General features: G+C 40.3%; 5 protein-coding genes across 14 annotated transcripts; 3 read left to right on the top strand and 2 right to left on the bottom strand.

Moving 5' to 3' along the window:
- Window positions 1–658: 658 nt before the first annotated feature.
- On the bottom strand, window positions 659–11,924 carry LOC106743661 (eukaryotic translation initiation factor 2 subunit 3, Y-linked-like). 2 transcript variants are annotated; one of them, XM_014617721.1, is made up of 9 exons: window positions 11,697–11,920; window positions 10,586–10,649; window positions 10,382–10,492; window positions 2,547–2,780; window positions 2,271–2,429; window positions 1,851–2,086; window positions 1,609–1,753; window positions 1,345–1,514; window positions 659–1,020 (listed from the first exon to the last, which is right to left on the bottom strand). In XM_014617721.1, exons 1-9 carry the CDS (start codon window positions 11,766–11,768, stop codon window positions 784–786), a joined length of 1,428 nt encoding a protein of 475 aa, XP_014473207.1. In that variant the 5' UTR covers window positions 11,769–11,920; the 3' UTR covers window positions 659–783. The 2 variants fall into 2 exon arrangements, with proteins under 2 accessions (XP_014473207.1, XP_014473206.1); XM_014617720.1 differs by lacking the exons at window positions 659–1,020; window positions 1,345–1,514; window positions 1,609–1,753; ... (1 more) ...; window positions 2,271–2,429; window positions 2,547–2,780 and adding an exon at window positions 4,531–9,078 and having other exon boundaries at window positions 11,697–11,924.
- A 785-nt stretch (window positions 11,925–12,709) lies between these two features.
- LOC106743647 lies at window positions 12,710–13,863 on the top strand. The gene is made up of 2 exons (XM_014617693.1): window positions 12,710–12,992; window positions 13,251–13,863. Exon 2 carries the CDS (start codon window positions 13,258–13,260, stop codon window positions 13,588–13,590), a length of 333 nt encoding a protein of 110 aa, XP_014473179.1. The 5' UTR covers window positions 12,710–12,992; window positions 13,251–13,257; the 3' UTR covers window positions 13,591–13,863.
- Window positions 13,864–14,493: 630 nt separating this feature from the next.
- Window positions 14,494–17,112, top strand: LOC106743645 (ATP synthase subunit gamma, mitochondrial). 2 transcript variants are annotated; one of them, XM_014617691.1, is made up of 3 exons: window positions 14,494–14,609; window positions 15,373–15,922; window positions 16,483–17,112. In XM_014617691.1, exons 2-3 carry the CDS (start codon window positions 15,390–15,392, stop codon window positions 16,847–16,849), a joined length of 900 nt encoding a protein of 299 aa, XP_014473177.1. In that variant the 5' UTR covers window positions 14,494–14,609; window positions 15,373–15,389; the 3' UTR covers window positions 16,850–17,112. The 2 variants fall into 2 exon arrangements, with proteins under 2 accessions (XP_014473177.1, XP_014473178.1); XM_014617692.1 differs by lacking the exon at window positions 14,494–14,609 and adding an exon at window positions 14,771–14,929.
- Window positions 17,113–17,221: 109 nt separating this feature from the next.
- Window positions 17,222–19,270, top strand: LOC106743644 (translin-associated protein X). Its single transcript, XM_014617690.1, has 2 exons — window positions 17,222–17,832; window positions 18,157–19,270. Exons 1-2 carry the CDS (start codon window positions 17,817–17,819, stop codon window positions 19,056–19,058), a joined length of 918 nt encoding a protein of 305 aa, XP_014473176.1. The 5' UTR covers window positions 17,222–17,816; the 3' UTR covers window positions 19,059–19,270.
- LOC106743643 (aprataxin and PNK-like factor) lies at window positions 19,222–22,729 on the bottom strand. Of its 8 annotated transcripts, none has more exons than XM_014617683.1 (6): window positions 22,560–22,729; window positions 21,559–21,633; window positions 21,120–21,251; window positions 20,838–21,043; window positions 20,177–20,512; window positions 19,222–19,798 (listed from the first exon to the last, which is right to left on the bottom strand). In XM_014617683.1, exons 1-6 carry the CDS (start codon window positions 22,659–22,661, stop codon window positions 19,453–19,455), a joined length of 1,197 nt encoding a protein of 398 aa, XP_014473169.1. In that variant the 5' UTR covers window positions 22,662–22,729; the 3' UTR covers window positions 19,222–19,452. The 8 variants fall into 8 exon arrangements, with proteins under 8 accessions (XP_014473169.1, XP_014473168.1, XP_014473175.1 ...); XM_014617682.1 differs by having other exon boundaries at window positions 21,120–21,296; XM_014617689.1 differs by having other exon boundaries at window positions 21,120–21,296; window positions 21,559–21,810; window positions 22,560–22,618.
- Window positions 22,730–23,158: the final 429 nt, after the last annotated feature.

A 23,158-nucleotide genomic window follows, 5' to 3' on the forward strand; every position in this document is an offset into this window, starting at 1 on the left:
TCATCATTGGTATTTTTTAATAAGCAGCGAAGTAACAACATAAATGTTATAACAGCCTCAATTTTCAAGTAGATATTATCGAAGAATTTAAATAGTGTTTTTTTAGTTCAAATTTATATAAAGAGGAAAATTTGTTCAGTCACTCAAAAAAAAGAATAGTTAAACCGTACTTCGCAATCAACCCAGCAGCGATATATTTAATCTTACTAAAGCTTCTGGATGCTGCAAACGTCAATGTTTGATAGCATCAGAAGTGAGAAAATGTATGCTAAAAATACTTGCGTTATACGTTCAACTAAAAAAAAATGTATTCACAAAATATTTGTAATCGATTCAGCTTACTTGTAAAATTGTCTGAACACTTTTACTCGAATAATCTATAAATAGTTAAAGAAATAACATTGACATGGAACTTTTTTTCTTAACAAAGTTTTAAGTTGAAAGACTTATCTATTCTCATAATTTTGTTATTTAATTTTACAATTTTTGATTTGAGTGTTCGAACAATTTTATATTGAACCGATCACAAATATTATTTTGTGAGTTGTTTGAACGTATAATCCAAGAATTTTTAATATGCGTTTTCTCACTTCTGACATCATTAAACAAAAACGTTTGCAACAAGGGATCAGGAGGCTTAAAAAATATGCGAACTTACTTTCTGGAGTATTAGGTTCATTTTATTACAAATATTTCGTACAACCGACGGGGCTAACAACAGCGTTGTGAATAAGTTGTAGAAATAATGCTTCAATTTTCGAGAACCTGTTATCCGCGACGAAGTTACTTTTGATCCAGAATAGGATCTATCGTCTGCCCACCGCAGATTTGCCCCCATCCGATCAGGCGCCAATGCTTGTCCACGCGTCTCGACAATGCGATCTTCTCGTTGATTTCCGTGCATACCGGACTGGTCAAGCTAATTTTTGCTAAATCGGCACGAGTAGCCAGTACTCTACCACCAGTGCTCAATGATCCGATATTCACTAATAATACTTCTCCCTTCGACAATTTCGGCACCTGCAATTGTGATGTATTTATATAAATGCAATCATATGTATTTTTTGATAAAATTTTTATAAACAAAGAATAATTTATATGAGAAATATAAGAAATTGTTCCTCGTTACACTAAACACACATTTTTCCTCTATTTTTAGAAAATGACAGAATAACATGCGAATATCATATAATCGGCGCGATTTTAGAATTTCAATTTTAAAAGATCTTTTTTGTTCGTACACGGTTCTATTTAGGAAACACCGATTAGTTGGAAAAATTTACAGTAGGAACTTCGAATTATGTAAAAATTATGAAGGAATTCAGTTCATCACAATAGACTCACTCTTGCGCCTTTTTTATCACCCTCAGTTCTCACGCCCAACAAACGCTTGAGCAGATAATACGAGATCTCAAGTTCGATGAATATCTCTGGTAATGTGCCGACACTTCCGAGAATTTGACCGACTAGACGGTCAGCACGGCACAGGGTGGGTTCAATCTTTGTCCCGACACCTTAACATCGCATCAAGAACAGTTAATTCGACGATCAAGTCGAATAATTACTTAACGACCGACTGATTAACAAACGATCGCGTTATGACTGTACCTATTAAGCCACCTGGCACGGCAAATTGCAGCTCGTTTTGTTCGGCGAACAAAGACACGATGCGTGAAAATATCGGACGACAGGTCAATTTTCCCTCACTGTCCTTGGACACCAATCCTGGGCGAACCTCGATCTCCATGCCGACCTATCGCGTTCGAAATAACATTTTACATTAAGACACGACAGATAAAAAGGAAGGAAGTAGTATCGCGTATCCTTTAGCCGAGAGCGAAATTCTTAACCTTCAATACTCCTCGCAGAATGCTGCCACCGGCGACGCCACCTTTCAAGTCGTCCACCTCGCAGCCCGGTTTATTCACGTCGAAGGAACGGATAACGATCAATCGCGGCTCCGACGTGAAATCTCTCATTGGAATAGGAATCTTCTCCTTGTCACCGAGTAACCGGCACAGCACGTCGGCATTCGGCTTCAGCTGGGCTGAAATCGGAACTATCGGCGCGCCTTCCGCTACAGTACCTAAATTCCAAATTTGCGAGTATTATAATATTATATTAATATATTATTATATCGTATTATATCACTATATATATATATATAAATTTTAATCCAAGTCCGAGACTGGACATTTCATTATGATATAAAATGCAATATTGACAATGACAATCGCTGTTTTGAAACGTGTCGCACATATCGGACGCACCTTGGATAAACTTTAAAATCTGTTCATGCTGTTCTCTCGCTTGCGGTTCTTTCACCAGGTCGATCTTGTTTTGCAAAATAATTATATGCTTCAGCTTCATAATTTCAATGGCTGCCAAGTGCTCCGATGTTTGCGGTTGCGGGCATGACTCGTTCGCGGCTGCAATTCCGAAACAGAACAACTAATTATCCGGAAGAGGAAAGGAAAGAAAAAATTATTGGGGATAATGGGATCGAAACGAAAGGTCGCCATAAGAAATGTCATAAATCGACTTACCGATTAAAAGCAAGGCTGCGTCCATAACGGCCGCTCCGTTCAGCATAGTAGCCATGAGAATGTCGTGTCCAGGACAATCGACAAAGGACACATGACGGACTAATTGGTATCTCCCCGTGCAAGCCGGGCGTAAACAAGGGAACGAGTCGTCCTTACTAGATCCGGCGGACGTGTAGCATCCTGGCGGTGGACATTTTTCATTGTCGCACTTATAAATCTTTGCGTTCGCGTATCCTGCAATAAGGAGCATAATTACGTCAGACTTCAACCGGAGAAGATCGCATTCGCTCGAAGCTGCGTGCATCAAGCGGCACGCTGTGTCTGTCAGTCTTTGAAATAAATTCAACGTCGTTTTAATATACGTCCGTAGAGACCTTTAATGCTCAGTTTCACAAAAGGCACAGATGCATAGAAAAATCTTCGAATGACAAACTTCAAAGTTTCACGTCGATCACGACTTTTCTCGCCGATCGCTCATTTAGATCAGTCAAAGAACTTCGTGCTTAATCGTTATCGACAATTCCAGCTTTGATTACTTACGTTATTACACAGTATAAATATAACCAACGTACTCGGAGCAAATCATTAACGATTACAAATAGATAAACGGTATAATACAAGGCTGAAAAATAACGCGTCATCTGTAACGTCGTTACGGTCACAAGTTACTCTTTCCGGTGACTACTTGGTAACAACTGTGATCTGTTTCATTAGTACACGGTAACAGTAGCACAATTACATTTTTTGGGTAACGGTGACGAATATCACCGTTACTTTTATTACTTTACACACGTGCAGCAGAACATATGTAAAAATAAAAGATAGTAAAAAAAGGGTTCTTCAAAACTTGATGGAAAAAAAGTAACGAAAATTGTAACGACCCATTACTTCTTGAGTAACGATAACGAGTTATCTTTCAAAATGAATAACGGCAACATTAACGAGTTGTTTCTTTCAAAATGCTTAACAAGTAATGTTGATAAGTTATTTTCTAAAAGTAACTTTCCCAATCTTGATATTATACATTGTCACAACATGCTCGTAAATTATAATAAATTTTCTATGATAATGTTAAATGTGACTACAGTAGCGAAGCACGGACATGATGCAATAATTTGCAGTAATTTTATAATTTCAGGTGCATCGTTAGCAAGACGTCTATAAATCTCACACGAACTTTGTTATCGTGCATAAGTAGCGTTTTCCATTACTTACGGACAACGGTGTAACAAAATTGCAGTTGTAAGTATAGTGAATCTCGATGAGTCTTAACGAAATATAGCAATAATGTCACGCGAAGGTGATAACAAAAATATACGGCTTGAAATAATAACTTATCTTCAGCTGTGCGGGGATCAAGGGACAACACACACACATGCACACACATACACACATATGTGTATACATAGATATATGTATACATAGATATATATATATACATATATATTATATAACATACATATTATATGTATATACAAGCTCGCGTCAATCTTTTACATTCCGACATGGTCGGGCAAAGATACAATCGTTCTAACGTGACAAAACGAGTTGCATGTGACGCATCATATTTATAACTATTTAATACTGTGATAATAACTAATAAGAGTACCTGATACTGTTACTCGACCTATCTTAATCCTCTTGAACATACTAGTACATTTTTTTTTTCAAGTAAATTTCTTTTCTTATAAACACAATCGGCAATACACAATATAAGAAAATATATTAAGGAAAAGAAAAAAAAAGAAAATATATTAAGGAAAAGAAAAAAAAAAAATTAAACGACGATCGACGTCTTGGCAGTTTTAATTCGGCAGTTCGGATAGACGACCCGGCATCTCTATAGCGAAGATTAATCTAGTCAACATTTTAATTATACACATGTATATCGTTGATATATATTTCAGTTGATGATGCTTCTTTCTTTATATTGTCTTAATGAAAATTTTATCGAACCTTGTTTCTCGCACATAAATATATGTGTCGTTGATATTTCATATTTGGCAACATTTTTTTTTTCATACTGTTTTCCTTTTTTTTCTTTTTTTTGGCATATCAGATGCGATCCAATTACAGAGGACCTACTGCCATCGTCATGCTGATTTAAAAGATTCTTATCAAGATTATCCTCTCATAATTATTTGGTATTTTATACAGTCCTTACACGTCACATAAGAATAATTGAACGTGTTTCATAGGATGAAAATATAATATTTTACAGTCGGTTTCTCAGCGTTTCAAAAATAGGATACTCTCCGCTTGGTGTTTATAATCGTGTTTAACCAGACGAATTTCTATACATACATCACACCATCTATCATATCGTAGAAATACCGTCGCATAACGCGTATGTCGAAATGCGATATCAACGATTCCCTTTTCGCTTTATAAATACCGCAGTAAAAATCCCACGACCGTTCCACCGTTTCCACCGACATCCGCCAAGTTTGGCTCCAGTTCCGACGAACAAAACGTGAAATAAATACATATTATACTACTGTAACGCGTTATTGTAACGTACAAAATTATAACGTACTAAGTGATAGGTTATTAAATTTAAAGTATCTAAATATCTAAGTATCGCTTAACATCGAAATATCGTGTGTATGTGATTTCATAACTTATCAGTTGAGATACATATTGGGTATCATTAAAAGATGGTTCAAAATTATTTGGGCTTGTAATACTCACACGTTAAAAATTGAATAGAAAATACTTAGAGTCAATTCTTTGAAACAGCGATTTCTTACGGATGAAAACGTATGAAAACGGAATTATCACAAAGATTATAAGGTATTATTTTATTATTTATTATATTATATCGTCCTTCTGTTTAAATATACATTTGATATTTTCGCATTCATTGCGCGTTTTATACATCAAAGATCCCCGTTTTATTTGGAATCGTTCAACAGACATTCTCTGGCTGTTTCGGCAATTCTGTCACAGTTTAGTGGAGATGAAGAATAAAATTTAAACATTTTTAACATATCCATGAGGAAAAGTTTGGGCCTAATTTTCCTCGATTTTCTGATCTTGAACTTTTTTCTGTATGAATATTTGAAAACTTTGGTACATCTCCGGGAAGTTTCACAGAGACTGTGGACAATAACAATTTAGTTCTGAAAAGATTAAAATAATAAAATAACAAGTTAATTCCGCGTAATCTGTGATAATGCAGATTAGTCTGCGGATCTATATTGACTGAGCATATTTTTCTTATTCAGTTTAGTAAATATTACAAGTTCGCAAAGTTTTGAACCATTCTTTGATAACACTTTGTGTATGAATTGAATATACATACAGGATGATTTCAATTGACATCCTCTATCGACATCTTATTATCACTAAGGCGACAATTACTGTACTTGTGCATACAGTAGTGCTTTCTTTTTCTCCACCTTTAGAGTTAAATTATATAAATTTCCGTGATAAGTGTCAAGTGGCACGATAAAATCTAAAGAATTCCGGATGTTCGATTAAATGAAAAGATGGCTATCGCCCGTTCTTTCCTTGTTTGATCAAACATGTTATAAAAACTGGTACTGTTACGATATTTCAATAATCCAGAAAGCTTTCCCCGGGACTTTTGATCGTTAGAAAATGTTATCAACTTGACGAGATCATGTAGCTCGTCCATAAGGAGCGTCAAAGTACAGCTCGTGTTTCGTGCAGAAGTCGGTATGTCAAACAAGTGTTATCGTGTCTAACAGATAGTCTACATATGAGCGCACGCGCACGCACGCACGCACACACACAAAATATGGTCCAATATGCATTCTGTTATGTTAGTAAAAAAGTAAATTCAACATTACGCTAATGTGCTAGCGTATCCAAATTTGTACAATTAACTATACATATATAAACATAAACAGAATCTATTAAAAATGAATACACAACTAACAATATGTTTTGGCGCATTTTATAGTAACATTCGATACGTCTGAAATTTCGCATCAACGATTACGTTACTACTCACAGTTTTCCTCTCGTAAACGAGTCGTGATTTCCTCCATAACACGGCCCAAGTCTTCAAAACAATCATCACGAAGAAATGGACGACTGGCGCCCTTAAAATCTCACTCATTCAATCCACGACTCAACCAAGGTAAGATTCTTTTCATCTAGTTTTGATTGTCTTTGTATTTTGTAGTATCAGAGCGATTACTCCAACCCGTCGATAAGGAGTAGAATTACGAATGAAGAAGTGTACGATTGCGATTATGCGCCGAAATGACGGAACGACGAAACGCAACAGCGACATTTTAGCAAGCTCTTAATCTACGAATGTCTTCGTTACTCGCGCCACTTCCCCCGAGCAATCGTTTCCAGATTGACCGACCTTGACTGTTAAACAAGGACGATCGAAGAAACCATCAGCCGAGTCAATCGTGGCGGTACATTTCTCTTCTTAGATCACCTGGCTCGAAAATATGCATGTAGAAGGGAGGGACGCTGATCAATACGTGTGACCCCTTGGAAAAAGAAAAATAAGAGAAAAGGAGGGAAAATAGAAGAAAAAGAGAAGAAGGAACGCTCGTTCAAAAGAGATACTGCCGGCAGGTGGCAGCGCCACACTTGCAAAGAGTCTTGTTCTTCGCGCCACTGGCGTCCAGATTGCCGCACGGCTGCTGCTGCATCTTCTCGTTGCCACGTGACGTCTGGCACGTGTAGTCGAAAGTCAGCTCCTCGTTCTGCTTGATGTCCTTGATGGCGAAAAGCGCGAGATTCGGCAGGTTCGGGTCGAGGCAGTTGATCCAGATGGCGTAGACCGCGAGATTCGGGTCGCACGAGTGATTGATAAAGTGCGAGACGTTGCCGTACATGGCGGCGTCCACCGTATACGGGCACTGGCCGTCGATCTCGTTGTAATCGAGGTCGAAGAGGTACGTCCGGCCGGACGCGTCGTACTGCTTGCCCCGCTTCTCCGCCTCTTCGCTGCTGATCACCTCGCCGACGTAGTGGACGACGAAGGTACCTTTCTTGATCGCTCGCAGAGTCTTGACGCCCCAGCCGCGACCGTTGTCCGTGCGGAAGATGCACAGCCGAGTGTTGGTGCCGCGCTGCACCACGCGGTTCGGACAGCTGTCGTCGCAGATGCAGCGCTTGTTGCACTCGTAGATAGGAGTACCCGGCTTCACGCGAACCCGGCCGGCCGACGTGTACGGCAAGTACTGGCCGTTCTGAGCGAAGCAGCAGCTGGACTTGGCCTCGCAGACGCCGCATTCGCAGCCGATCGGCGGGTCGTCCGGTATTATGACGCCCGTACCCGGCAGGTAGTTGTCGATGTAGTAGAAGTCCTGCGGCGCGCCCTCCAGGTCCACCAGGTTCTCCACTCGTATCGTCGGCTTGCTCTTCGCGATACAATTCATCTCATTCTCCCACTCCTGCAGTGACTCCAGCTGGTCGCGTCGCAGTTCGCGCAGCAGCATGTGCAGGAGCTGCCTCTTGATCTTCGTCGCGTCCCGCTGGCGCGCGTTCTTCAGGTACAAGCGGATGTGTTCGTACATGCTGTCGTTCTCGTTCATGCCGTCGAGATCTTTGATCGTGACACCTTTGCAGCGCAGCTCGGCCAAGAGGCACTCGGCGTCGCCGACGCCCGGATAGAAACCCTCCTGCGCCTTGAACTGGTCGATCATCTTCTGCCGGTTCTCCTCAAACTCGCACAGCATGTCCTCGCAGTTGATGAGGTTGCGCCGCGGCTCCCACGTGTTGTACTTGGACTCCCAGCCCTTCCACTTGATCCGGTAGAACGGCTCCTTATCGCCGTGCTGTTGGTGCTTCTGCAGGATCTTCTCCACTTCCCAGAGGCCCGGCTTCTTCTTCGGCGCAGAGCTGAACTTGGCCGATGATCGCTTCGACGTCAGCTCGTCGCGATACTCCTTGCTGTACTTGATGTCGTACAGCAACACCCGCACTTCCTTCAACATCAATTCGGGTATGTAGGCGTCCTCGCGCGCGAACGACGAGCGGCCGTCGGACGACGACTCCCCGTCGGACTGCCTGCCGTCGCTGCCGGCGTCCATCGAGCTACTCAGACTCCTTTTGCCGCTGTCGCGTCTGCGAGTGCCATACATCACCTCGAACGTCCGCTGCGCTCGCGCCCGCAGCCGCTTCGCCGACCATATTGACAACGATGAGGACGACGAAAATGTTGACGAGGAAGATGATAATAACGACGATGACGAGGCCGATGATGAGGACGTTGAGGACGATGACGACAATAATGACGATGATGACGACGGCAACGACGACAACCACGACGACGTCGGTGAGGACGTCGGTAACGACGAGGTTGAGATTGATGATGAAGAGGAGGAGGAGGAGGAGGAGGACGAGGAGCGGAGGAATCTATCTCTGCCGTCCAGTCGTCGGGACGCGTTGCGACTCTCATCGAGCTTGGGCTGCTTGACGAACGGTGGCAATCTATCAATGCCTCCAGGGGAGAAGTGTCGTTTTCGGTATATGGCGGGCATTGCTCTTTTGCCGCCGGATATATCTGCCTTTTCGCCGCTGGTACCGTCTGCCGAGTCTGCAATGCCAAACATTTAAAGTGCGTCATTTCCCTGTCGACATTTGTCCCGCTTTGTGTTTCATTTTTTTTCTATCTTTGCTTTTCTTTTTCTACTTGTATACGACCACTCTCCCCTATGTCTTTCGCTCAGTTTTTTTTTTTTTTCGTCCGTTTAACATCGCACTTTTGCTTCCGTTCTCCGCTTCAACGCTCCTTCTTTTGTATGTTTTTTGTGCACGTTCGAGATCGATGCCGGACAAATATACTAGTGACAGTATAGGACCCCGGAGTGCTTGGCCCGCGCCGTAATTATCGGTTCGGACTTTACGGGTACGTAGACATAGCGTTACCGTCTAATTTTAGATCATCCCCGTGAAGAGACATCTGGATTTTGTCCTGCTCGTAGATTCCATGATTACGATTTGCAAGGAAGATCGGTTTGTTCGTTCACATTGCATACTTTTTCACATTGCATACTTGTCTATCAAAGCACACTTTAGTGTCGTATTATCGTTTGCTACGGTCTTTCCCGGACTGCGGCGCGACGTAAAGGCATAAAAACGCACGCACTCGTGATACAAGCATCACGAAAACATCCATATCTAGATGCTAAACATTCTATTATAATTTCTATGCGGTGTAAAATAGCCAACGTCAAGATAAGGACGTTGCAGCCTATACACGAATCACAACAAGGCGCCAATGTCCTCGTTTTCGATAACGTACGCTCGGAACAGAAACAAAACCGAGTAGTAAAAATAGCGAATATATTTCTCGTAAATACGCACATATATGTTATGTTAATGTAAATAGACTATACGATATACACTGTCATACTGTAAGATAAAGCGTGTGATACATGTCACACGCTTCACCTTAACATATAATCACAGCCATCAATTCTAATTCATACTTTGTGTTATATATCTCAAAATGTTAGCTCCCAATTGGCACAGAATAAAAGTTGTACTTACCTCTCCTCTCTTTCTTTCTTTTTACATACACATGTATCGCAATTCAATCATTCAAAATGACTAATAGTCGATTTATGTTGTAAATAAATGCAATTATTGCATTGCGTTCGATACGTTCCGATACGTTCGATTACGATTGAGACATGAAATTGTTTCCTACTCGTTGCGGCAATATCATCTATTTTTTATAATTACGTTCATATATCTTTCTTCTTCTATCGTCTGTATGCGGCAAAAATTATAAAAGCGTCTTTCTCAAGAAATGCATTTGCACAAGACTTTCATCATGCTACCGCTTACAACAATTACAATATGCGATTGAACCCAACATATTTTAATATACTCACCGAGCTTAATAGTAATGTTCCTCTCTAATTCATTCTTAAAACGAACAGTCTGTACACCAGAAATAGCTTTTACAATTGTCGATTTTCCATGCGCTACATGTCCAATAGTACCTATAAAAAGTCCATACACATTTTTATATCGTTTTGTGCGATTGACACAGTTTCTGCATTAAAATCCAAATAATCGGGACCTTGCATACTCACCGATATTAATCGTTGCTTGTCTGCTGATTACTTCGCGAGACAATGCAGTCAATTTGCTCACATCCTGTATAATAATACAAAATTATAAACATCTCTTTATTTAATTCCTCTTTAACATATTGCGGACGGATGACGAGATATCTCGTCTTTCCCATTTCGTCGTTAGGGGTTGGATGACGAGATATCTCGTATTTCATATTGCGTTGTTAGAGGCGAAAACATGGCTACTGGGTACGGTTAGCAATAAAATGTCTGGTTCGCAATGTATCAAGTGATATTAATGTCTCAATGATAATATCAAGAAGTGATATCAGGGAAATCATAATAATAAAGAGAAAGGGAAAATAATAAATTCTGTTTTAATAAAAATAATTTAATATATATAAAATAAACGTGTATAGTATATACATGTGTGTGTATATATATTATTAACATTAATATCACAGGAAAGAATAGACGAATCTAAAGAATTGAGCTATACAACTGCTTTAATTATCAGATTAATCTTCATTAATAGCTATTAATAATTACAATTTTGTAATAATATAAAAATAACCTATGTTTTGCTTTTAGAGTGATTAAAGCGATAGAAAATTTAACTATAAGCACACAGGTGCCTGGCTGAAACTCAAGATATCTAAGTTTATGATTCATTTTTATCTGATTCATTTCAATCTTTTCCTAAATTTTCCAACATACAACTATATCTGTATTGGTCTTTTGGAATAAGATTATACACAAGTTTGCGGCTGCGATAATTCACATGCGACGATGCTAAGGAAACAATACGTAGATAGCATAAATTAACCACAAATTAGTCTAATTTAACCAAGCTTAAACTTAGTCGACGAACCGCGACTGAACTTGCAGAGCAAAGTTCTGAGGAGTGAGGAACGAAATATTACGCACCGGTTGCGTATCTTAGGAGAAAATATCGGTTCGATTTACAGTAATAACGAATAAAGATCGTTATTCCAAGGACTCGCGCGAATCTAAGCGCGGTTAAACGCTGCCGCGACGAATCAGTATGTTAAGGGCGCGGAAGAATAAGGTTAAGTCGTGGCGGGTCAGGAAGAGCTGACGCGGCATTTGACAAAAAATCGTAACTTACCAATTTGGATAAGTCTTGTTTGCACAGATTTGGTTGACCGGTGGTCACCCCGAGCCCTTCTTCGCCGCCCATTTTTCCTATGATAATGATATACGCGGAGTCTCGTACACTTATTCACACGAGGTTGCACGAGATACCTCCTGTCCGTTTTCTTCGCTAGAAAACCGTCAACCAGTACTGGAAGCAGTGCTTGATGGGAGATGGAGGCATAAAAGAAGAAGACAGAAAGTTTTCACTCGCGCATGCGCAGATGTGATTAGACTACGCTCCGTGAACACAACGGTTGAGTGATTTGACTTGAGAAAGATGAACATGATTGGTAGATGTAACAGTACGCACCAATCATACAGCGTTTTGGATGCCGACTCGACCCAGCTTGTGCAGAGTTCCGATAATCGTTACAATATTGCAAACCATAGTTTATTTTAAGCCAGCGGCACACAATGTTCGTTTTCGTGCTGGATTGCTTGTTGGATAGAAATAGTGCGTTCTGATTGGTGCATTTCCAAAAATGGATGACAATATATCAATCAAAACGCAGTATTACCATCCAACGAACAATCCAGCATGAAAACAAGTATCGTATGCCGCTGGCTTTACTGTACTATAGTATGCAATATTGTAATAATTATTTAATCGGAACGCTGCTTGAGTCGGGTCGAGTCAGCAAATCAAAAACGCCAATAGGTAGTTTTTAACTCAACGATTGTACAGTGCTGAGCAGAAAGATTGCAATATTTCTTTTTTATGAGCTTCACACGCATCTCATATCCGATAAGAAAATATATTTTCCGAGGATAACTAAGAAAAAAATTCTCCTATCGGACACGGTCGATTATTCTTCTCACGTTCAACTATGATTGGTCAATTTCTTAAGGCTTAAAACACCTACAGACCAAAGGTCTGTTCGTTTTCGCTGCACCGCTGAACTAGTGCAATAAGTTGAAGTGAGAAAACATATACTTATCTCAAGGCTAACGAAAAAATAAAGATAGTAGTACAACTCAATGATGGGACAGACTATATTTTACTTTAGTGTTTTACTTTAAAGTAGTATTCAACGACGGGCCAGCCTTTTTGACAGGAGTCGAAAAAAACCTTTATTTTCAAATAATATAATTTAACGACAGGTCGGATTTTTCTTCTTTATTCTTCAACAACCCTACTGAACAGCAAGTCAGATATTCATCGGTCGATTATCACTCATCCGTAGTGTAACCTCTAGCGGTGATTACGTAAAGGTGAGGGAGAATTCTTCAACGACGGGCATTCTTTCTGCGTTTACAAAACTTCAAGGTAATTGAAAATATAAACAATTAGGAAACTGATATCATCAATCTTTCCGGTATGTGATATCGTATATATAGTACACGTAGGAAAAATTACAGTCGTAAGAAAAATTGCACATTGTATATATGTAATATTTTATAAAATGTAAGAGAGGTTATATTTCACTCACCAGGAAATTAAAGATTTACACGGTATATCATACTAACTATTTATGTAATGCATTCAAATTTCTTAATGCTGATTTCTTAATGCTGATCTTTTCAGGCACATCATGATAGACAAGACCACAGGCCTTTTTGGAACCAAATATGGCGCACCCATGTTCAAGTCTCCTTTTTCAGATGCATTTCTGCAAATAGGCAGTTTACAGTTCAAAAAGGACTGTGCACCGTATGAGCTGATGTTTGCCGACTGCATGGAGGCTTATGGCCATCACATTGGCCTAGATAAATGCAGAACAATATTTAACGACATGTACGAGTGTACATATAGAGTAAAGAGAATACGGCGTGTTATTGCAATGAATAAAGAAAGAATACGTCAATATAAGAATGGCGAGAGAAAGGAATACTATCCACAAGGACCACCGATTGACCTGTATTAAACTGTTACTCTCACAAAGATACGTAGTTTATGAGTACATGTAAGCTGGAAATTCTGTAAGATTGATCATCTAAATAGACGACGATAGTGTGTAATCGTCTATAGAAAACTTGTTGCATCGAATTCGACAAATGTATCATTCTTTTTTTTCTCCTGAAGGGGTTTTGTTAATTACACATTATGGGATGTACTTGTATTGTCTTCTCTATAGGTTTTTAATTATGTACAAATGATTTCTTTCTCTTTAACAAAGTTATTGTGTAATTTGTTTGCATATTTTGTAGTTCAATATTTTTTCTTTAAACTATAGAAAGTATCCTCTGTATAGGAAGAGAACTATGGCAAAATTAAGTGCTTGGTTAAAACAATCTGTGTAAGAAAATTTTGAAGAAATAATAAATTTAAATGCAATACCTATTGGTTCTCTCTTAAAGATATTGTTGCAATATGAAAAGATTATTCGACAATTAAGTTTTTTTTCTTTTTCAGTCTCATCTTTAGTAATAAAAAAATTTGTTTAAAACAAACGATATCCTATAGTTTCCATAAAAAATGTAATCAATATAATAGGGACAAATTTACTTCTGCTTTTGTTATGTTAGCAAACTATATTTGTATTTTAAAAATTGATATGAATTTATCTTAATTCGCGATAATTTATGATTATTTACATACTATTTGTCTGTATTTCATTTATCAAATTTCTGTATAAAGAATCAAGTTAAATTTTTGATTGGACTGAACACACAAGTGAGACAACGATACCTCCGTGATCATCTCTCTCGGATTATCTTTCGAGCGCCAAATGGCGTTTCCATATATTGTGGCTCAGGGTGGTCGATAAAATCCTTTTAAAAATAGTGACGCTCGATGCTCATAGATGGCGGAAGAAGCATCTTTGGTAATCGTGAATTCGTCCAGCTCGCATTACGTGCCCGCGTATCTTCCACTGTGGATACGGAGATCGTCGGGCAGGTTGGCGAAGGGAGTTTTCGTGGAATCATTCTCGAAGTTTGCCGGGTGAGTCGACTCGTCTGCGTGGAGAGTTCTTGCACGTCGGTGCTGAGCGAATCGTTCAACTTTTATTTATGATCTACCTGTCGACTGTGCGAAAACACGAGTCGAGAATATACCTGTGCGCATGTTCGGAACGAATTCCCCCTGCGATTACATAAATGGAGCAATATTGTGTCGTGTTGAAATTTGTCCGAGTTACATCGTGTTATTGGACTTGACGTAAATCGTGCTGTAATTCTGCCGAATCGATTACGCCGAATTCCACTTTATATACTTAACGCGAGACTTAATTTGAAAAACCTTCAGATACAACAGTGACAGGGGTACATATATTTAAAGATCGGGTAGAAGATATATGACGTGTTAAACGTTCTTTCTATCATATTTTTCTATACTCGCATTATACTTGTCTTCAATGTTAATTGTATCACTCGTCGATAAATTACCACGTAATACTTGCATAGAAAATGTTACGTTAGAATTCTGTAAAATACATTGGTACATACTCGTAGGCTCATAGTCGCTATTATGAGATCTACAAGAAGGAAAGTTGACGTAAAAGAATACTATGTTTCTTTAATTGCTCGCGAAGTGACTATTGCAATGAGAGTTAGGTATTTTTACAAAGGTTTTGAGAAATTAAAGAAAACTAGGATAGGATATCGCAAGGCTGACTTAAAAAAAAATGCAAATGATTTTTGACGGACTTGATAACATAGATACATAATATCAGTATAGAATTTACTTTGAACTCTGACATTTACAGAAATTGGATTTCCGACGATGTTCCGCAACCAAATCCCCACGATTATACGGCTAGCTGCCCAGGAGCAACAATGGCAGCAACAACAGAGAGGTATGGCCACCCTCAAAGCTATTTCCATACGTCTCAAGTCGGTCAAGAATATTCAGAAGATCACACAGTCCATGAAGATGGTATCAGCAGCCAAATACAATCGCGCTGAGCGCGACTTGAAGCAGGCCCGACCGCTCGGTGTCAGCACGAAAGTTTTCTACGAGCAGGCCGAGATCGAAGCACCCGCGGAAGAACCGAAGAAACTCGTGATCGCTGTGACCAGCGATCGTGGCTTGTGCGGCGCCGTACACACCGGCGTGTCCCGCAACATTCGCGACCAGTTATTGGCCGATTCCAAGGAACGCGAGAACACGAAGATCATATGCATCGGTGAGAAATCCCGGGCGATTCTCTCACGTCTGTTCGCCAACAACATCCTGTTCGTCGCCTCCGAAGTGGGTCGTAAGCCACCGACGTTCAACGACGCAGCCAAGATAGCCATAGAAGTATTAAACAGCGGGTACGTTCCACTCGACTGTTACCCGTAGCTATTCGGAATGTTCCATTCAAACCGTGTTAGATAATACCGAGTAACTACCGAGTATCTGCTCGGTACACAAATTCGTTCATAGTCCGAATCGCAGCGAGTTCCTCGGGATTTCTGTAAGTTTGATTTCTCAAAATTCTTGAACCTTCTCGATATCCGAAGTTCTTACGTTATTTTTCTGTTCCTCTTAGTCCGGGTGGTCGATTGTGTATCTCGAAACGAAGTGAAAATGAGAAAAAAAGTGAGCGAATTTATTAGAATATTTTTAATTTCATTGGTCAACACCCAGTTAGATTTTTACTCATTTTTAGGATTTTTATTTCGTTTTGAGATACACCATCGACTCCCGGTCTACGATAGTGTTTTAAGCCTTAAGAAATTGGTCGATCACAGTCGATTGTTCTCCTCACATTCGACTATAATTAGTCTCAATTTCTTAAGACTTAAAAAACCTACTGTAGACCGGGACTTACTTATCCATTTCTCGATTCGGCGGCGTGCCATCATTCCTTCTAACTGTTACTTCTTCACAGTTACACCTTCGGTTCCGGACGCATAGTTTACAACAGATTCAAATCCGTGGTGTCGTACGCGGTGGATAATCTACCGTTGTTCGACAAGAACGCTGTGGTGACAGCGCCGAAGCTGTCGGTATACGACTCTCTCGACGACGAAGTGATACAGAGCTACCTGGAGTTCTCGCTCGCCTCGTTGCTGTTTTACTCGATGAAGGAGGGCGCCTGCAGCGAACAGTCCAGCCGTATGACCGCGATGGACAACGCCAGCAAAAACGCCGGCGAGATGATCGACAAGCTCACACTCACCTTCAACCGCACTCGGCAGGCCGTGATTACCAGAGAATTGATTGAGATTATCTCCGGCGCCGCCGCTTTGGATTAAGAACGTCGCGCGCGCGGCTATTAGTATCTCTCAATTTATAGCGCCGGCAGATGGAACGAGAACAAGTGTCGCCGGAAAAAAGAAATGAACGGGACGAGGAAGATGAACGGTGCTAGAGTCCGTTATACTGCCGAAAGATTGCAATTTCTGATCGATTTGGACGGAGCTGAATAATTCGCAAATACGATCCGCAAACACCGAAATCGTTGTACCATTCGTTATTTTTATGTCCAGGTTCAATAAAAATCGATCGAATTACGGAATTACGGTATTTCATTGAGACAACAACGCCCTTGTTCTGAATGTAAATTCTACGTCTGACGCACCGCCGATGTTCACCTGTCCTGAGATAAATATTGTTGTCATTAATGAATTAAAGTTTAAATAAACGTCAAATCTATTGTGCTCTTTAATTAAAACTCATTTTTCTCGATCGTGAAAAATAGTCCAAGTTCAGTGAATTGATGGATTTGTCGATTTTTACGTTGATAGTGATGCCAATTTTTGTACTCGAGTACTAAACCCGGAAAAAGTTTTTTTTATAACTAAACTAAAAAGAGGAAGGTTCGAATTTCGGCTGAGCGACTTTAGTTCCTAGATCTCCATTACGAGCCGCCACTGTTTTCAATGAGAATTCGAGCACGTAGTATGACTCAACGACTGGTCAGCCGTCTTTTAAAATTACACGATTAAATGGCAAATAAAATGCGCTTTAACACTATGCTTATTAAATTAAAAAATTTTTATTTGTAATTACATTAAATTAATAAAGTAAAGGGTCTCGATAAGTCAGAAATTTTCTTATTTTCAAGTAGTATGACTCAACGATTAGTCGAGTGATCAAAACCGCCGGAAAGTTTGTTTACGTCGACGTTCCACACGGTGATTAACTGTCACAGTGATTAACTTGTGCACCTTGTATTATCGTTAACAACAATACGAGAATTGTCATTATAAAAGAGTTACAATGTCGCAGGGAAAAGGTGAGTCACTTAATTGTAATATCACGTTTCACTTTTGTCGTATTACACCGTATGGTATCAGTCTCACAAGCGTCAGTTCGATATAAAAGTATATGGTTACGCGACAGTTGCCAGATTTGCAAGCTAATATTGAAAAAAAAATCGTCAGATTGATAGTATACTACTATATAAACCACTTATGTTATAATCGTAAACATATTAACTTCAAAGTGGATGAATCCAAATTTATTATTATTGCCTATCGAGACAAAATTAAACCAAAATCGAAGTAAAGTGTTTTCCCATCAGAATAAAATTAAACTTACAAGACGTTCCGTTTCGCAGGAGGAAGGAAGAATCGTGGACAGCATCACAATAAAGACAGGATCAATGTCGGCGACAACGGTAGAGAGGTATTGGAGAACATAGATGAGAACAATCCAGTGATTCGGCAGTTCCGTGTTTACGCGGCTGAGCTGGACGCAAAGCACGACCGTTACGAGAGGATCTTCAAGATCAATCGGGATATAACCATTGAAAGCAAGAGGATCATCTTCTTGCTGCACACCATCGACAAGGAGAGCAAACGGGACAGCGTATTGGCAACAGCCAAGTTGAGACTCGATACTGTAGCAAAGAAGCTGTTCAGAGACATCGCGAACGAGTTGGATGGTCAGGACATGTATCAGTTTCACAGGGCCTACCGTGCCGGCCTGGAGGAGTATGTGGAGGCGCTCACATTTTACGAGTACCTGGAGAACGGTGGTTGCACGCGTGACTGGATAACGCTGGAGGAGATGTTGACATACCATGTAACCTTGAAACCATCTGAGCCACTAGAGTCATCCGATCCAGAAGGAGAGCAAAATCTGTCACACGCCACAAAAATAACACGAGTGCTGGTCCCACCGACCGATTACATAATGGGTATGGCTGATCTAACTGGAGAGCTGATGCGGAGATGCATCAACAATTTGGCAATAGGTGATGTAACCAGTTGCTACCACACGTGCAATTTCGTCAGAAACATGTACGTCGCCTTCCTGGGCTACACAAATGCGTGTAGTAACGAGATGCACAAGAAAGTCTTCACTCTCAAGCAGAGCTTGGCCAAAATGGAGAAAACGTGCTACACCATTAAAGTACGGGGTTCCGAGATCCCGAAACATATGCTGGCCGACGTGGCTATTCGCGGGACAGCCGAAGATTATACCACGGAAGATGACGAGGGGTACCAGGCATTCTAATTCTTAGTCGGAGTGAACTTGACCGATGCGGGTTTTTGTTTTTTAAATTATTTCGATCTGTCAGTGCAATCAGATAAAAACGAACATCGGATTTAATATATTTGTGGGAAATTCTGTTAGAAATAGAGAAGAGAGAGAAACCTTAAAAAAGACAACACACTGGTTGTGATATATACATATATATATATGTAATATATAACTAATACCTTTTATATGTACTTTTCTTTTTAAACGTTGAGCACGTAAGTTGCAGGTACATATATTAGCCCAATATAAAAATAAATATTTCGTACGAAAATAAATTCATATTGCTATAAAGATGGATCTACAATTTGTACGTTCTCGACATGTAACAACGTCCAACGACAGAGAGAAAAGGAAGAAGTCATCTTCGTTAGCCGGTCGTGCCGTCCTCCCATTCGCTCCTGCTCTCGTCCGAGTCGCTCCTCGTGTCTGAGCTCTCTGTGTAAACGGACGGCTCGTAATCAGACTCGTCGACGGACTCCATGGACGATGCGTCTGTTTCCGTGTCCACAACAGCCGGCTGCTGCGCAGAGTTGGCGACTTTACGACGACGACGAGGCATGCTTATATGCTTGAATTGCGCCTTGTGCTGTGGATTCTTGCGGTAACACTTGTTGCCATACGGACATTCCTCCCGGTTATCCACTTCATCGGCATCGGCATCGTAATCAGCATCGCCCGGATGACTGTAGTTATTCTTGTGGTTAGGATTCTTCCTGCGTGAATTGTTCAAATTGCACTTTTTGCGAGGAACATTTTTAATTTCGATAAATTTAAGTCTGAAGGGCCATTATGGTTCCCAAGACGAGGTAAACGTTACACAAGTGCAGAGAAAAAGAATTTACCACAACATTTATAATTTCATTGATCAACACCTAGTGAATCTGCTCACTTTTGTAATGTTCGTTTTGAGGACCGTGATAGTCCACTCTGTTCTTTTTATAGCTGACCTACGTTGCACTTTTCGCCTTTAGAGTGAAACAAGTATATGACTTAGCGTTTAAGAGGAAAAAGAGTGAAATTCCAGTGCACCAGTTCAGTTAAGAGGGATAGACCTTTTATCAATAGAAAATTAGATTGAACGCTTTGTTTACCGATAACACCGAGTACCATACGTGCACTTCTCCCTCTTAGGAACGTCGTTGTTCTCGCGATTCGAGTTGCTCGCTCGATCTCGACGCGCAACAGGTGATCGGGATTCGTCCCTCATCGGTGCTACTGCTTCGATAATCGCTTCCTGATCGCTCGCCTGATCGAAGTGAGCATCGAGATCGCACGTGGGTCTCTCCTCCGGCTCGACATTCGTCGACTCGTCGCTTCTCTTTTCCCGTTTCGCATTGCTCTCGCATTCAACGGAAGCCTCGGCTGCATCTGGAAGATCTGACGATATTTTGGAGCAAGTCGCGGATACGTCGCTTCCTTCTGGGTAGCTGCAATTCGAATGCACGTGGATACATGGTAAACATACATGTTTCTGTTATCAGATACACGGAGAAAACATTGTGGTAAAAATTATCGCACAATTTCGTAATGCTGGACCATACCGGAATTATAACTGAAATTATGGTACAGTCCTCAGTGGTATATTTCGTTGTACACATCACTGAAGATTACATTTAGATTACATTAAAATGAACACACATAACAATTTCAGCCATCATTCTGATATGATCCAGCATCACGAAATTTGGCAGTAATTTTTACTACGATATTTTCTCCATGCAGTTTTGCACGATTGTGTGACTGAGATAAAACCTTGTGGAATAGATTTCTTGCAAGAATGGCGCGGCTGTGTCTCCGTGCTCGTTTCCATTAATGACAGGAATCGGACATTTGGCCAGGGAATCCTTGTCGTTGAGGAAATCATTCAAAGTTTCAACAGCAGACGTAACAGCTTCCGTATTGAACGACAGACATACTTTCTTGCTGTCCACTATATCTTGGTTGAAATCTTCCTCAGCCTAAAATACAAGGGACTGTAATATCTCTTGAGAACATCCTTCGGCAACTGTCACGCATCAACAGTGGTCGTCATACTTTTCTCTTTAACGTCTGATCGTTTTTTTCCATCGTTTCTGGCACAGAGATGACCTTAAACCAACATTTGTCAGGCAGCAAAGAGCATACGTCACCTGGCTTTATCGGCGTGCTGCTTCCAAACCTAAGAGGCTGCCATCGTGTGCATCCGGAGGGTTTCATGTAACATGGTACCATCTGATATATTGAAAAATACTCTCTACAGAGAACTGATATCGTCAATCTGCGATATATATCGTGAGATATCGAGATATTATCGGAGACTTGAAAAATTAAAGTGGTTTACATGATCAGAATTCCACACGTTATTTAGATGATGATTACGAACGATTATTGTTATGTGATTGTTGATACGTGTACACATGTATCGTGAATCAAATTTTCGCAAGATCGAAAAGAACAGGAGAAAGAGTAAGCTAATGAGTTTGTAAGACCTTACCGGAGTAATCGTCATTTCATCGTCAGGTGACAGGTTGATGATTAAGGTGTGTTTAAGCACTGGCTTGTCATTACACTGTGATAACAATAAAGGTCGTAAGTTTCGCCAAAGACGTTGTTAGAAACACGTGATGATCAAGCTCCCAACATTGTCACACACATTTCACCAACACATAATCGCTCCGTATTTTTTCGTCCAAATGTCATGAATGTCGAACCGCATGAATAACGGGTCTATGTTGTAATGCACTATCTACACTCGATTACTTCCACTTTTTATTGTCTCGAATATACGTATTTGTTCATCTCGTTTTAAACGCAAAAGGTGTAGCGAAAACGAGCACATACTGACCTAACACTGACCATGCGCAAACATGAGTGAGGATCAACCAATTTCGGTAAACCTAATCGACCGATTAACTCAACAGAATTGGCCAATCCACATGGATCAGTTAGTTAATTGGACAGTACGACCGGCCAATTCCGTTGAGTCAGTCGGTCGATTAGGTTAACCGAAGTTGATGGAATCGGGGATAAAATGGTTTGAATGCAGCCAAGTTCAGAGCGTAATCGAAATGGTCCAATGAGAGAACAAATGGTCAAAAATAAGTTCTCTCATTGAAATATTCGTCAACCCGTTTTATTGATTTTCTTCTTGGCTACGTATAGATTGTTATGCAATTGGTTATGTTTGATTGGTTATTTTTGATACATAAATTCATGAACGGCACGGCATGACAGCATCAGCTTACGTAATCAAGTGCAGCACAGTCAACGTTTCAATAGCATTCTCAATTAAACGACGATACAAGCTTTGTGATAGGTTAGATGGAGCTTATGACGTCATTTAATCGCTCCCAGAGCAAGCCAAGCCCGCCTCAGCCGAAAAAGCGTTTTAATTCTCACCGAAAGGCCGAATAACGAAACATTTTTCATAGCGCGTATTTTTCACAGAATAACGAATATATAACGGACATCTCGTTGGATTAGAACAGAACTCACTTCTGTCGTGATGCCTCGGCCGATAATATTGTTACCGATTTGCAAATTCGCCTTTTGCACAAGGTCATGATCTACCCGCAGTATCTGCAGTGTCTTCGTCATAATAAATTTTCCAGCGAGCGTCCAACGCGCGACGAGGCACACTCGTACATGTCGGAAACTGTCAGAACGGGATCATTGTTTTCGTGCGCTTTTCAGAGAAAGGAAACGCGGCAGGCTTCCGGCAGGTTTAAACGTGCCTTAAACGTGGTCGGCTGCGAAATAGGAATCGCAAGTGAACCGACGTTACTCGCTATATTGATGTTTTGATCGTGACAGTAGCTAATTCCCAAGTAGAACGGAACATCACGATAACGCTAAAATGACGCCAAAATGAAGAGAAAATGACTACAAAAACCCATTTCATTTTCCCATCATTTTGACGCCATTTCCTATCCTACTTGAATCCTCACTAAGCAAGAAACATTAAATAAATCTTTTGAAACAACAATTTTATGGGGATTTCATAAACATTTTGACATATTTTATAAATGTTTCTGTTACTTGATAATATAATATTCCTAAATATTAAAATCATAATATAGAAATATTATTTTTAA

The sequence above is a fragment of the Dinoponera quadriceps genome, unplaced genomic scaffold (genome assembly GCF_001313825.1).
Source record: "Dinoponera quadriceps isolate SergipeBrazil2010 unplaced genomic scaffold, ASM131382v1 scaffold1115, whole genome shotgun sequence".
NCBI lineage: Eukaryota > Metazoa > Arthropoda > Insecta > Hymenoptera > Formicidae > Dinoponera > Dinoponera quadriceps.